At 36.8% G+C, this 15,515-nt stretch overlaps 2 protein-coding genes across 2 annotated transcripts; both read left to right on the top strand.

Annotated features, from left to right (window-relative positions):
• The first annotated feature begins 6,737 nt into the window (after positions 1-6,737).
• Positions 6,738-8,652, top strand: LOC108197392 (probable aspartyl protease At4g16563). The gene has a single exon (XM_017364999.2). The coding sequence runs from the start codon at positions 6,920-6,922 to the stop codon at positions 8,372-8,374; it is 1,455 nt and encodes a 484-aa protein (XP_017220488.1). The 5' UTR covers positions 6,738-6,919; the 3' UTR covers positions 8,375-8,652.
• A 5,021-nt stretch (positions 8,653-13,673) lies between these two features.
• LOC108198332 (uncharacterized) lies at positions 13,674-14,339 on the top strand. Its single transcript, XM_017366089.1, has one exon. The coding sequence runs from the start codon at positions 13,674-13,676 to the stop codon at positions 14,337-14,339; it is 666 nt and encodes a 221-aa protein (XP_017221578.1).
• Positions 14,340-15,515: the final 1,176 nt, after the last annotated feature.

Below are 15,515 nucleotides of genomic sequence, written 5' to 3'. Positions count from 1 at the left end.
ATTGAAAAGATTGTGATATCTTGCATCTAGATATAGTAGTGCTCTTTTCATTGATGGATGTACATTGTTGGAAGTATTACTAGTAGAAAAAATTATAATCAGATTGCAGTTGTATATGCTATATTAAGTCCATTAAGCTTATTCATCAAAATAGAATTGCAAGACTCTTAGGTTGTGTTCACTTGGAGTGAATGGAATGGAGGGAGAATGGAATGAAGTTTATACTCTAAAATGGTGTTGATCAAAGAAAATGTATATAATTGTCTTTCCTTCCATCATTCCAACCTTACTATTTTAACTATAACTCTAACCCACATGTTTTGAAAAGAATGCTCATTCCATTTCAACATCATGTTTCTTCACAATTTTTCTCACAAAAAAATTAATTACATTCATATTTTGCCATTATTATCTCATAATTTCTTCTTTCTCCTTCACACTTCTATATAATTTTTCATTCCATTCTCCCCTCATTCCATTCCATGAAGTGAACACAGCCTTAGAGTAGGAGCGATTGATTTTTTAGTTACAGCCACATGTTCATCCTACTTGAACAAGATGCAGATTAAATTCCCAAATTGATCTGAATAACCTATAAAAGACATAAACTGGCTTAGCCTTAAAATCCATGTACTAAAATGTTAAATGATCTTTTAATTTCACAATTTTGTTAATTCTCATATGATAGCATCAACTATATATATATATTATGCAGTAATTATTAGCTACCTGGGCTCACATATGGATTTGCCAAACACTCTAGAAACTAACAGAGTTCCCTCCCTATTGAGTTTCAACCATATCCAGAGCTACTCATCACTCTTACAACTAGTTAAAACTAACTTGATCTCCCTATCCTGACACAATGATGGCAAATTGGCAGGGTAAGTAGGATATTGTTTATTTGCCATACAGTAGAAACTAGAAAACTGGATATTGCTTTTTCATTCTTTTGTTTTTTTCTGATGGATAAATGCACAGGGTGGCCAGTTGTTAAGGGTGTGACATAAAGGTTGGCCATAATATTATGCATGTACTGGACAGATGAACTGGCAAGCCATAGAATCTACTTAGGCTGATGCTATCTCTTTATGGGCTTGTCAGCTGACTTGTTACATGAATCTGTTCACTTGGCTATCCTATCAGACACCACTCTAGACTGAAAAAGATTTCAGAACTTGTGAACTATACCAAACTTATTAATGAAGACCAACAATATTTATTGACTAATTAGATACAGTATTAGATGGCAATATGGCATATACCAAAAACATGATGACTTCTGATGTGAATTTTTGATGTTGAGTCTTGTGCTACTGTGTGACCCTTCCCTTTTTTTTGCTTTTCTTTTTTGGTATATTAAATCGGTATGTTTATGTTTTCCTTCAGATAATCTTCTTGTAAACATGGAAGTAATGATCTTGTATTGAATTTTCATAGCAGCATGGTAAGTTCTAATTATTGCTTTCATATAGTATTATTTAGAGATTATGAGAGCTGGTGGGACTTGCAGTCCAACTTGAAAGACGTGTTGAACCTCCCTTTTGAAGTGATTAGGAAATTGAGAACTTGATTAAAGAAGAATCCATAAATTTTGTGGAGAGTTGGACTTGAGTAGACAGCCCCTTTTTTTAGGTGCACCATCAATTAGGTACAAATTAAATATTAACAAGAATAAGTTAATCCATACCAATACCATTCATGCCTTACACCAGAAAGCCAGGAATAACCTGAATTATTTATTCGTCATCTAATTAGTTAAATGTCTAATGATCACTACCAAAAGGGTTATTGCAATTTTTGTCAATATGAACAATAATTGATACATACTTTGTGATACTATAATATGTTCTCTACAAGTTTTGCCTATTGTTTTATCTCGACCGCATAATTGCTCTGCTTTGTATATTCATAAACAAACTTAATATAAATACTTTATACCTAATTTAGCCAAGTACGTAGGGTCTAAGAACTTTGGATAAGTTACATAGTAATCCCAAGTATTGTATATAGCTCATAGTATTTGTTTTCATTACCTATTGGTTGATGATTTTAGTCTCTACTTGATGCATAAGCGCATAGTAACTATTGGTTAATTATTTTCAATAATTATTATTATAGGAGTATCGTTATAGAAAATGTGGTTGGAGATAGTCTTAAATTAATGTAATTAATCATACGTATTGCTTTGATGCTAGGACACTAAATTTGAACTTAAGCTGAGCTGAGCGGTATTTAGACAAAAATAGGCATAGAAAAGGACCTGTGGGAGACTTTTTGTGGCCATAGGTATGGCAAATAATGGTCAATCGTTCTCCTCCCCACCCCCTTCCTGTCTCTTTACAAGCCTTTGTCATGACTCTTGTTGTTAATATGTAGCTGTAGTGGCTGAGGTGAGAGGTCTCATTTTATTCATGAGAGCTTTGTGATTATTAGAAAGACAGCTAATGTTCATCTATGACAGTGTAGATATAGCCGGATTATAGTTATGGGTAAAAAAGTATAAGGCTCCATCTGGTTTGGTGAGTTGAAATTCTCGTGGAGATTAATTGGAATACGATCCGTTAACTTTGATGAAATAATAGCATTCATATGTTGTTTTTCACTGTAAAGAGGACCAGATAAAAGGAAGAACGTAAATTTGTTTTGAACTTGAGACCTGACCGATGCCAAATCGCTTTGATACCATGTTTAGAATATAGAATCAGTTCATCTAAAATTTTAAGGTGTTAAAGAAAAATTTCAAATGAATGTTATGAACCTTATGCTATATTTCAATACATATGATTTCTTGTTAATCTGCGAGATGGAGAATTTAGGGGGCGTTTGGTTGACGGTTAATTAGTCCGGTTAATGGGAATCGGAACCTAATACCCATACATTGTGTTTGGATTAGTAAAATTTTTGCTTGGAATGGGAACATCATTCCCTCTTGAAGGGTAAATCAATACCTCCACACCCCTTGGGTTACCATTTCTCATACCCTCCATTCCCATACCCCTCATCCCCATTCCCCATTCTCATTCCCACCAATCATCCAAACACCTATTGTTGGTCTGATTCGATATCGAAGATGATTCAAATCTCTGTGTGACGCTTTTTTTGTGTGTGTGTGATATTTTTGTGAAACAAAGCTTGAATTTTTTTTAGCAGATACTCCCTCTGTCCCATTTAATTTTATACGTTTCTTTTTAACTGCTCGACACGCATTTCAATGCTCTTATAAATTATAGTTCTGTAACTTATTTTTGAAATTTTCTTTTTCTGTATAAAAATATAACATCCAAACTTTAATTCAGAAAAAAAAAATTTAAAAATAGATTGCACAACTACACTTTACAGGAGCATTAAAGTCCGTGCCGCGTCCCCGTTCCCCAATGTATACTACTCAGGGGGACGGAGGGAGTATTGTTAAGATGGTACGAAATTGTACAAAATATGAAGTACTACATGAAATGAAAGAGAGCATCAACTCAACTAGACAGGATACTTGAAAGGATATCTCTATGATGAGTTGATGACCCTAGGTCGACAGTACTGCACCATGAGTTTGTACTATTGCAATGATAGAGCCGTAGGGTTTCACTTTGCTCATGCATTTCTCGTAGTTGTGGATAGAGTTGATGCAAGTTGCACCTCCAGCAAGATATGCGAGTCTAGGAGGTCGAGTGAGTTGATATTATTTGAAAGATCAATGGACGGAATATATATATATATATATATATATATATATATATATATATATCTTAGCATATCATTTCACAATATCATACAAATAAATAAGGACAAATAACATCTTATATAAAATGAATATATATGAATTAAACATACAAAGTCTATAAAGAATATCTTTATACACACATAAAATACATGTAGTAACTGTATTATTCATCAAATCTTTGATTAATAAATGAAAAAAATAAAATTTCATCATTTTTCTTCAAAAAGTTGCTGAAATTAATCATAACATTCCAACTGACTGCATAATAATATTTTTTCAAAGGTTCTAGGTTATATCATATATAAAAATCGAAATTTGTATTTAAGCCGTAAGTGTTAAGCTATTTATCCATGTTATGTATGATTAATATTATATATTATAATCAAATTTTATGTATAAATATGATTAATTCAAGTAGAATCAAAATGATTCTGTACGAGACCATGTATAAAATGATTATATGTTGAACAATGGTCTATATATATTATTAAAGTTTGGATTGGGAAAAAAGTGAAAATCTTGCCGAAGCTTACAATTTTCTAATACTCTTGATCCATTTCCCCTTCTCTGCATCTAGAAATTCGTAAAAACCTTTGTGATTTGGAAACAAATTAATCCTCTATAATTCTCTAGCAGCTTTATGCAATGCAACAAAGAAGTAATAATTTATTTTATTTTGAAAAATGTACTCCCCTCACATTTCAGAATTGGTGGCCGTGCCAAATAATTCTATCCATTTTCTTAAAAGATTCAAACTCGGAAATACAAGAGAGCGCGACACATAAAGCAGGACCCCTGCGTAGTACTGTCACTTTTGGCTGGGAGCTTTGGGTTTATATGTCCACTCAATTGACACGTTTCGTTGGCGAGCTTCTTGTTTTTTTATAGTAATAAGCTGGCGGCATACGAGTGAATCTGTGGGTTTATTCTTGATTTTTGTAATGTCGGCCTGAGCCCCTGTTTGTGAATAAAAGAAAATGCTGACCCGCTTATATTATCAACCTTTTTAACAAGTCACTTTCTTAAACAACTCGTTTAGCCATCTGTTTGGGGCCAGTTTTATAGCGGTCAATGAGTTTGTGATCGTTCGATAGATAATTCATAGTTGTGTAATTTATTAGGGGTCATATTGCATTTAGATAATTGATAGTAGTTTGATTTATTAGGGGTCGTGTTGCATTTATTGTGGTTACATGTTCGAGTGTCCGAAATATTTTTTTCAAAACTCGTTTTTGTGCGAGATTCCGAACCGAATTTTGGATTCAAACTTGTTTTAGATGGTATTTGACTGGAATTTTAAACAAAATTTGTGAGCTATTTTTCACTTACTAATAACTTTTTATTTATGAAAATTAAATTAATTCAAATGACCCCATAATATTCAGAGAAATTTTGTTAACAGTGGATCTTGTCACTGCTGTAACTATACTTGTTGCTGTAAATATTGTGAAGTGCTGATCTTCCGTTGACTTGGGGCGACGATGGTAAAGAAAGCATGAAGTGTGGGATTCTCGAAGCAGGAGCAAAGCTCTGCATGTACTTTCAGTATAATGCAAGTAAAGTGTCTGGGGTTCCAATGAATTGGATGTATTTAAGGACTCGTTATTTGAGCACAGCTCATCACTCCCTCACTTTGATATTTAATGTCTTCCCAATCGAATCAGACCATTTAAACTAAGGATCCTTACCCCCAGAGTCACTGTCCTGCAATGCGCTAAAGCCCGTATATTTGTACTCCTATCTCATCTAAGGTCGTAAATGAACCGAATCGAGACATGTAACAAACAAGTCGACTCAATTTAACTTTCGGTCTTACAATGATATTTTTTTTTAATCTAGATTTCAGCTGAAAATAGACGTCCAATCTGTCTCTGTTTCATGTTGAAGTAGGTCATCAAATTTGAATTAGCGAACTAAATTAGCCAATTTGGAAATAGATTTATTATAATAATTTTGATTTAATACGAGAGGCGGTGACTGGGGGTCTCAGAGTATATAATTGTTTACCTACTAGTACAGTTACTCCCTCCGTCCCAATGAATTGTATACAGTTTCTTTTTTGGGACGTCCCATCAATTATATACATTCCAAAAGTAGTAAACTTTTATAATATGAAACATTATTACACCAATTACTTTCTTCCACTATCTCCATTCTATAATAATATAAACACTATTACACCCACTACTTTCCTCCACCATCTCAAATTTATTATTAAATATAAATAGGTCCCACCACTATACCCACTTTTCATCAAACTTTACTCACTTCTTACCCATTTTCTTGGTCTCCGTGTCCCAGCCATTTGTATACAAATGACTGGGACGGAGGGAGTAATAAATAGGCGATTGAAAGAGCACAAATGTACTTTGGTCACTTCTCAAAGTGCCTGCTCCACTTTACTCACATTTCCCCACCCTTTTTTTTATTTCACCTTCTAGTTAATTCCGGTGTCATCGAGCCTCATGCTTGGACCAAGCTCCACTTTGAAATCAAGCTCAAAATTTTAGTCAAGAGACTCAAGACTTGAGAGTGAGTACTTAAGTTTGAACTATAAATTTTAGACCCGGCTCAACTATACTCAAAGCAGAATAATTTTACCTATTGAAGTTTATCCTTATTCCTTACATTCGATTCAACAATAATATTATGAACCCGTTTGACTAATCTTAAACTTCAAAAAATAAGATTTAGGACTGTCTGTTAAATACTCCCTCTGTTTTCAAATACTTGAAGTTTGACTTTTGTGCCCACACTTTTAAGTGCATTGACTGCATAGTTAGAATTAATATTTCTATTTTTTTTTTATGAATTAAAGTATAAGATTAATAATTTTATTCAGAAAAAGAAAATTTTAAATATAATAATTTTAAGTATGCAGTCAAAGCTCTTAAAATTATGTGTTGAAAAATCAAACGTCAAATATTTTAAAACAGAGTGGGTAAGACTCGAAGAAGCGAGGAAAATATTACTTTATGACCTTGAAATCTTTAAACTCTTGTACAAAAACTATTCGAGAACCTTCCTGCAAAAACACCCTCCCCACTCCCACCCTCACTCTCATTTTCAATCTCTCTAATCCTTTTCCTCTAATATGTAATCAAACCTTCACTCTTTTGTACATGCTAATTTTAACCTATAAATAACACACACAAACACACACTTGTCCAAACCTATCACCCCTCCCCTGTTTCTCCCATGGCTGCCTCTGTTTTCATCTCCCTCCTCACACTCTTTCTCGCCCACAACGCCTATCTCTCTTCCTCAAAGCCTCTCCTCCTCCCTCTCTCCCACTCTCTCTCCCACTCCTCCTTCACCTCCACTCCCCACCTCCTCAAATCCACCACCTCCCACTCCTCCACCCGCTTCCGCAACCACAAACAACGCCACCACCACGTCTCTCTCCCCCTCTCCCCCGGCACAGACTACACTCTCTCCTTCTCTCTCTCCTCCCAAACTATCTCTCTCTACATGGACACCGGCAGCGACGTCGTTTGGCTCCCCTGCTCCCCCTTCTCCTGCATGTTATGCGAAGGCAAGTCCCCTTCAACCATCTCCAACCTTAAACCTCTTAATATCTCCGCCGCCAAAAAGGTCCCGTGCAAGGCACGTGCATGCTCTTCCGTACACTCTCGTATTCAATCCTCGGACTTATGTGCCATGGCTCGCTGTCCGCTCGAAGACATCGAAGTCTCGGACTGCGCGAAATTTTCGTGTCCGCCGTTTTATTACGCCTACGGCGACGGAAGTTTCGTCGCGGAATTATACCGCGACACTTTGGAAATACCGATGTCGAATCCGTCGCTTAATCTTCACAACTTCACTTTCGGCTGCGCTCACGACGCGCTCGGCGAGCCGATCGGGGTAGCCGGCTTCGGCCGTGGGGCCCTTTCCTTGCCAGCTCAGCTTGCCACGTCAAATCCTCATCTCGGTAACCAATTTTCGTATTGCCTAATTTCGCACTCGTTCGACTCGGCTCGAGTTCGTAAACCTAGTCCCCTTATTCTCGGGCGCTACGTGCCCGAGAATAAAAATAAACGTGTCGAAAGTCAAAACGACATTATCGATTTTATCTACACTCCGTTACTAGAAAATCCGACACATCCGTATTTTTATTTGGTCGGGTTAGAGGCGGTAACAGTCGGTAAAAAAAGATTAACCGCGCCGTTAAGTTTAACCGCGGTAGATAAAAAAGGGAACGGTGGAATGGTGGTTGATTCGGGGACTACATACACAATGTTACCAGCCGAAATGTACAAGCCACTAGTCACTGAGTTCAGCCGCCGGGTTGAAACGTTTTACAAACGAGCTAGCCACGTGGAGGACCGAACCGGACTGAGTCCATGTTACTACGTCGACTCGGTTAAAAATGTGCCGCAACTTATTTTTCATTTTGTGGGTAACTCTAGTGTCGTAATGCCTCGAAAAAATTATTTTTACGAATTTTTGGACGGTGGAGATGATGGGAAAAATAAGAGGAAGGTGGGGTGTGTTATGTTGATGAACGGTGGAGATTTTCCGGAATCGGATGGGCCCAGTGGGTTGCTAGGGAATTATCAACAGCAAGGGTTTGAAGTAATGTATGATTTGGAGAATAAAAGAGTTGGATTCGCGGAAAGAAAATGCGCAGCTTTGTGGGATACTTTGGGTTAATTTTAATGTGCGCAGTTGGTTTAAGTTAAGGACCGGAGATGAGGCATTCGTGCGGGTGGTTTTTGACTTTTACGTGGAGGGTTGACCGGGTTTTGAAATATGTCGGGTCGGGTGGGTACAAAGTGGTTGTGGTTTGCTATTAGTGCCAGGATGTAATTAAGAATGTGAATAGTTCTGAATTCAATTTGCATTAGCTTTTAGCTAGGTTTCTTTGATAGCAGTAGTAGCTGTGTAATAAAAAAATTTAATGAAAATATGAAGATAATATTATTTCAGAATTCCCTCTATCAATTTAATCGTATACTGACTAAATATTATGATATTTAACTATGTATTTTGGTCTGTAATTTGAAATTTTGGTTATCAAAATGAATTTTTTGAAAAAAAGGTTAAAATTTGACAAAATTTTTAAGTTTTATCTAGTATTTTTACTACAGCTTCTAAAATTGGTTATTAAAATACTCCCTCTGTTTTTTTTATATGATGTTTTGATTTTTGGCACACGTTTTTAAGTGTTTTGATCGGGTAGTTAAATATATTATTTTTTAAAATTTCTTTTTTTGAATAATAATATATAATCAATACTTTTATTCAGAAAAAAATTTAAAAAATAATATTTTAACTACCCAGTCAAAGTATTTAAAAGTGTGTGCCAAAAGTCAAAGCGTCATATAAAAAAAAACAGAGGGAGTAATTTTTATTTAACCATATTTCAATTTAAATGCAGTATGAACATGAGGTAGTCACTGTTCTTTGCCATCTACTATTATTTAATCAGAATCCTATAACGACGAATAGACCAGGCATGAATAATTCATTTAAAAAGTATTATTCTAAAGATTTCTATAAAAATGGTCGGAGACTTTATTCCAAAAGATGATTGGAACAATATTTTGAAACTTGGAAAAGGAGACAGAATTATATTAGTGGTTGCCAGTGGAAGTAGGAAAAGTTTAAAATTATTAAATATATTAATTTATTATGTGGTTTAAGATTGTATACTCGTTTTGTCTCAGCTTTGTGACTTTGGTCCTGTTTTTTGACGCATACATTCGAATATATTACAAACATTAATATTCACAGATTTTTTTAATTTAAATTATTTATTTCATCTTTATTAACCTGAAAAATAAAAATAGCTGGAGCCACCTGGCCGGGTCGGATAAAACAACTGGCGGGTCCACTACGGACAGCTGGCAGAAAAAGGATATGAGCGCCGCCAGATGCGTTGAAGTCTGACGTAAACAACGACGTTAAATTGATAAACTCAAACAAAAATAAAAAAAGAGGAAGTAGGTGTGTATATGCGCATTGCTAGCTGTCTTGGTTTTGTCCTCTTCATCACACTTGCTATATTGTTTTTAAATACTATTTTTTCTGCTGCTTCTTTTTCGATAATTATACATACGTGTGCTTCTTTTCCCTAAGCCACGTGTTTCCCGTGTTTGGCTTTTTTGTCCATGTTTCGCCACGTTGTAAATATGCTTTGTTATTTATTTTACGCTCGGAATCTCATCTTCTGCTATACATCATCTATGGCTCTATCTATATTTCATTATTATAAATAAATTTTACGTGGACTGATTTCTAAATAGATTTTTACTGAATTATATTGATATTATTTATGAGTTGATTTTTTTTTGGAAAAAACTAATACATCTAGAATTATTTTTGAGTCATTTTAAATATTTTGAGATGAAAGATCAAAATTATATTTTTGCATGGAGTCTAGCAAATTTAAGATAAAATTGATGTAGTTTTACACAAGATTTAACTACAAAATTTTAAAATCTTGTGAATTATGAAATGTTTTCTTGAAATATAAATAAGAAAAATAATATACCGAATAATCTTATAAAATCCTTCAATTCTAAAATATAAAAGTATTCATCATTTTGTTTGAATAACAATATGTTCTAAAGAATTTTCAAATAATTCCAATCAAATACCACCCGTTGAATTCTAATTTAAAATTATGACTAAACGCCATTAGGATTTTAAAATAAATTCAAGTTTTAATTAAGTGCTTCAAATTCTAATATTTGTTTAAAATTCGAATTAAATATATCTTCATATATTTTTTTTTTTTACAAACAAATGATATTATTAAGATGAAACGCTTAACAAGAAGATGTTAAAACCAAGTCGGGACAAAATCCCAAACTGTAAACTACAATCTGATTATGAAAGAATTAAACAAATAATCGTTTTGTTTTCAGATCGCTTAACACATAGAATATTCATATTCTTTGATTAAAAAAATTATAATGAGATTCTAACAATCCGACCCACATCACAAAGTCACAGTTATGAAACTTGCAATTGAATTTCCCATATCTAAATCAGACGTGCAAATAATTATGGTTTTACATTTAAAGCGGATAGGCCCGCTAATATAAGTCCTTAAGTCCTTAACACTGTGCATTGGCAGGAATCCATATCTGTTGCAGCATCTCCTAATTTTGTAAAAGATGCACACCATTTTACTCCCGGTCTTGTTTGGAGTATTGTCCAAAATCGAAATAAGCCAACCATATTCACTGTTTGGTTGGAAGTATGATTAAATATGGACCACAATTGCATTATAATTGAGATGGAAAATTACTACTCACTTACTCACTCTGTCTCTCTTATTTTTTTACGTTATTTTTCGACACGTTTTTTTACACTCATTTAAAATATAATTTCATAATATATTTTTTAAATATTTTTCTCTGAATAAAAATTTAATATTTAAATTTTTATTAAAAAAAAATTTTGGAAAAACATTATACAACTATAGAGTCTCAAAATGCGGGGGGGAGGGAGTATTATTCTTTTGTACGGATTAAATAATAATTATGGACTCCAACAACAAGTCCCTTTCCATGTATTTGCGATGCTTCTTTCTTTCCGGCTTGCATATACAGTTATACACCACAAATTAAAAGGTATTATTGCATTGAATATTGACTATATATTTTTTGGATTTTCTCATAAAGTGCTTATTGATTGTTGCGTTTAAAAAAGAACTTTATTGAAAAAGAGTAATTGAGTTTTTTCATGTCAATTTAGTCGACTGATGACCAGTAGGATATGATTCTCACTGATGCAGTTGAAGAGCTGATCACACAAGGAAACATACTCCCTCTGTCCCATTTTAACTGCTTTTTTAGAGAGATGCACACAAACCAATTTTTACATTTATGGAGGTGTTTATTTGAAGGGTTTGTCTAGTGTGTGCCCATGGGCACATGCTAAGCACTAACATTTATAAAATTGGAGGGTTTTGATTGATGTGGTTGTTGCAACTGCAGGGGGGTCCACCATTATTAAAGAAGGTTAGCCAATAGAAATCATCCAAATTCATAAATTTTGGTGCTTAGTGTGTGCCCATGGGCACACCATAGAAAAACCGTTATTTGAATACTTTTACCTAGCTACCCCTAGTAAAGTCAAACTAAACCACTATTTGTATTGCATAGAAAATATAAGGTGCATTAATGAGGGGTAGAATTGAAATTCACCTACCAAATAGTTCACGAAAACAAGAAAAATCCACTTATTTTGGGACAACAACCAAATTCTAAAAAGGCTGTTAAAATGGGACGGAGGGAGTAGCAAATAAGTCCGTTCGATAAATTTTTTGTTCCCAAGTAACATGCACCAATAATAAATATGTATGATAGAATTGGATACCAATTTAATTATTTACTTCGTTCTTGTGTTTAAATGTTCATTTCAATGTTGATTTAGCATTGATGCAATGGTAATTTGAGTTTTCGCAATTTGTCCATCTTGCTTTCTGAAATAATTTGAAGATTGATCTGAAAAATTATCTGTTGGGTTATAGGCCTCTAGGCCCAATTCACTAAGGCCCAAAAGAGGTCCGGCCCACTATTTGAACTCCACCCACGCTCCTAGTCTGCAACGGTCGAAGGGCAGAGATCCCGCCTCATTAACACACCATTACCTCCCTCCCGCATCGGACGGAAACGTTACAAAGCCCAGGTTCATCTCCCCCCTATATAAAGGAGGTAAATCAAGGGTAAAGGACATTCACATACATATTCACAAATACTCTCATACACACACACTTACGCTTGCAGTTCCAAAGCCCCTTCTTAGAGCCACTAACTTATTCTCACGCCGGAGGTGAATCGGGGGGACAATCCCTCGCATTCTTCTCTATTTCAGGTCACTTTCAGACTTCGGCATCTGGCAGAACTTTGGCTCCAACATTGGCGCCGTCTGTGGGACCTGCAAGTAGAATTTCTTATAAATCAACACCATGACAAACACAACCGAACAAACCCCTGGAAACACCTCCAACCCAAACCCCGGTTTTGACTTTGGCAACAGTCCCGAAGGGCTGCTGCCCACCCCCGAGGAACAACAGCAGATGCTGCTGAAATGGCGAGAAGAGCAGGCTGCTAAAGCCCAATCTTCCAAGACCAAAGAGCAAGAAGCTGCCCGATTAGCCAAGAAGAGGGAAGCCGATGAACTACGGCTGAAGGCCCTCCAGCTACAAAGGGAAGAGATTGAGCTCCAGGAGAGAGCCCTCCGAGAAGCCTTGGAGGCCGAAGGAGATCGAGCGCCAGGAGGCGAAGGAAATAAGAAGAGGAATCGGGAAGACCAAGACGGGTCTTCGGACTCCGAGTCACACTCCCGAGGGCCTCGTCACAGGCATGTCACACCTTCGGATACCGAAGGGGAGGAAGGCCCCCACGTTAGGGACCGACTCCGCCGAATGGAGAAGGCCATGTTTGGGGACAAGACGTTGACCCATGAGCCAGTGATAGTCGAGGAGATCGAGCAATATCGGCCGCCCCCGGGTAGACAGTTCCCGAAAATGAATGAATTTAACGGGAAGGGCGACCCGATCGATCACTGCGACAAGTACGAGTCCCTGATGACCGGAATGGGGCATTGCGACATCATGCTCTGCAAGATGTTCAAGACCTACCTAAAGGGGTCTGCTACGATGTGGTACCGATCCCTGCGTCCAAGATCGGTCAGTTCTTATGATCAGTTGAAGCGCAAGTTTTTGAGGCACTACTCTCACTTGTGCCGAAGAGAGAAGGATACAGAGGCCCTTATTCATTGCCGACAGAGACCCAATGAGGAGCTGGGCGATTACTTGGCCAGGTTCAAGGAAGAAGCTGGGATGGTCACCAACCTGGATAAGGTGAAGGCTGCAGGATTCCTGATGGCTGGTCTGGATCCGGTGAAGGGTAAGAAGCTCCGATCATCTTTGTACGATATACCCCCTAAGTCGTTGAATGACATTTAATTGCGGGGGGAGAGCATCAGAAGGAAGATGGAGTCCATTGGGGGACATAAGAACGACCGGAAAGATGATCGGTACAGTTCCCGCTCGGACGGCAAAGGAAAAAGAAACGATGGCTACCGAGGCAGAAGAGATGAAAGGGATGAGAAGTTGGACAGAGGGGCCGAGCGAAGGAGAGATAGAGACAGCACTGTGTTCACTCCTCTGAACACATCTGTCTCCAAGATTCTGAACGAGATTAAGGGGAAGCCAGGATTCGTTCGGCCACCAAAGATGAAGATCCCAGATTACAAGAAAAACTCTGATAAGTACTGTGACTATCATCGGGACAACGGGCATAATACTGATGAATGCTACCACTTGAAGAAGTTAATAGAAAGGATGGTCAAGGCTGGTGATTTGAACCAGTATGTTAAGGATCTGAGGGATCGGTTGGGTCCCAAAGAAGATAAAGGGAAGGCGCCCGAAGAGGGTGAGAGGTACAGAGGTGAGGTCCGAACGATTTTTGGGGGAACAATCCTGGACCGAAGTAGCAAGACAGCCAAGAAGAAGTACGCCCGACAGGTCTACAACCTCTACAGCATCAATTCCACCAAACAGTCGTATCCTATAATGTTCTCACAAGAAGACTATGAGGATGTTATGCTGCCGCACGAGGATCCGTTGGTCATTAATCCCGTGATCGGTCAAAATTAGGGGTGATCGCGGTGCAGGCGGTGCGGTTTTTGGCTAAAACCGCAAACCAAACCGCATATGCGGTTTTGTCAAATTCTCAAACCGCAACCGCACCGCGGATAGTTAAAACCACATAAACCGCACAACGAAAAGGCGGTGCGGTTGCGGTGCGGTTTATGCGGTTTATACATTCAAATTATTTGTTATAATTAAATTATAAAATTTATGAATAATCTAATATTTTTTGAAGAAACAAAAATGAAATAATAATAATAATAATGAAAATTAAATCACGAATATATTTGTAAAATGTTGTCGCCTAAAGGTCTGTTTATTTTTAAATTTTGCTTTCTCTCGTTTAAGTGGATCACCAATAGGAACCAGCAATATTTATACCAACATAATTATTCTTCACTTAAATCTATTTTAAAATTCTTCTTGGAGAAGTTAGATTATTTGGACACTGCTAGATAATGATGTACTTGAAATAGAATTTGTAGCGAAATCTAAGGTTAAACCTCTAGTTTCAACCCACTACCAAGTTTGCAAAAACCTTACTATATAGAAATTAACAAGCAGAACACTTGAAGAAATTTAAAAATATTTACCCTTCTACTCCGGAAATAATTTAAAAATATTTATCCTTCTACTGTAAAATATATATATATATATATATATATATATATATATATAATATATTTGATTTTTTATATAATATATTACATGCGGTGCGGTGCGGTTTTAACCACATTTTGTAAAACTAAAACCGCAACCCGCACCGCACCTTGCGGTTTGATGAAATTTCAAACCGCAACTGCACCACAAAAATTAAAAACCACGTATCGCGGTGCGGTTTGGTGCGGTGCGGGCGGTTTTTGTGGTTTGTGCGGTTTGATGATCACCCCTAGTCAAAATAAGATCTGGAAGGTCCTGGTTGATGGGGGAAGTTCTGTTAACGTCCTCTACTACAACACCTACCAGAAGATGAACCTAGAAGGCAAGCAGATCGATACCTGCTATGAGGCACCTCTCTATGGGTTCGGCAATCAACCCGTCCCGATCGAAGGTACGATCCACTTGCCCTTGTTGCTCGGTAAATCCCCTTATACTGTGGAAAAACAGGTCAAGTTCTATGTGGTCCGAGTCGAGAGTCCTTTCAATGCCATCTTGGGGAGGCCTGTTCTCACTGCTTTCGAA

The sequence above is a fragment of the Daucus carota genome, chromosome 8 (assembly GCF_001625215.2).
Source record: "Daucus carota subsp. sativus chromosome 8, DH1 v3.0, whole genome shotgun sequence".
Classification (NCBI taxonomy): domain Eukaryota; kingdom Viridiplantae; phylum Streptophyta; class Magnoliopsida; order Apiales; family Apiaceae; genus Daucus; species Daucus carota.
This window is presented reverse-complemented; position numbering and strand designations above follow the sequence as displayed.

Excerpts from the sequence above, each read along its gene's own strand:
- LOC108197392 (XM_017364999.2), top strand. The coding sequence starts at position 6,920 with ATGGCTGCCTCTGTTTTCATCTCCCTCCTCACACTCTTTCTCGCCCAC.
- LOC108198332 (XM_017366089.1), top strand. The coding sequence starts at position 13,674 with ATGGAGTCCATTGGGGGACATAAGAACGACCGGAAAGATGATCGGTAC.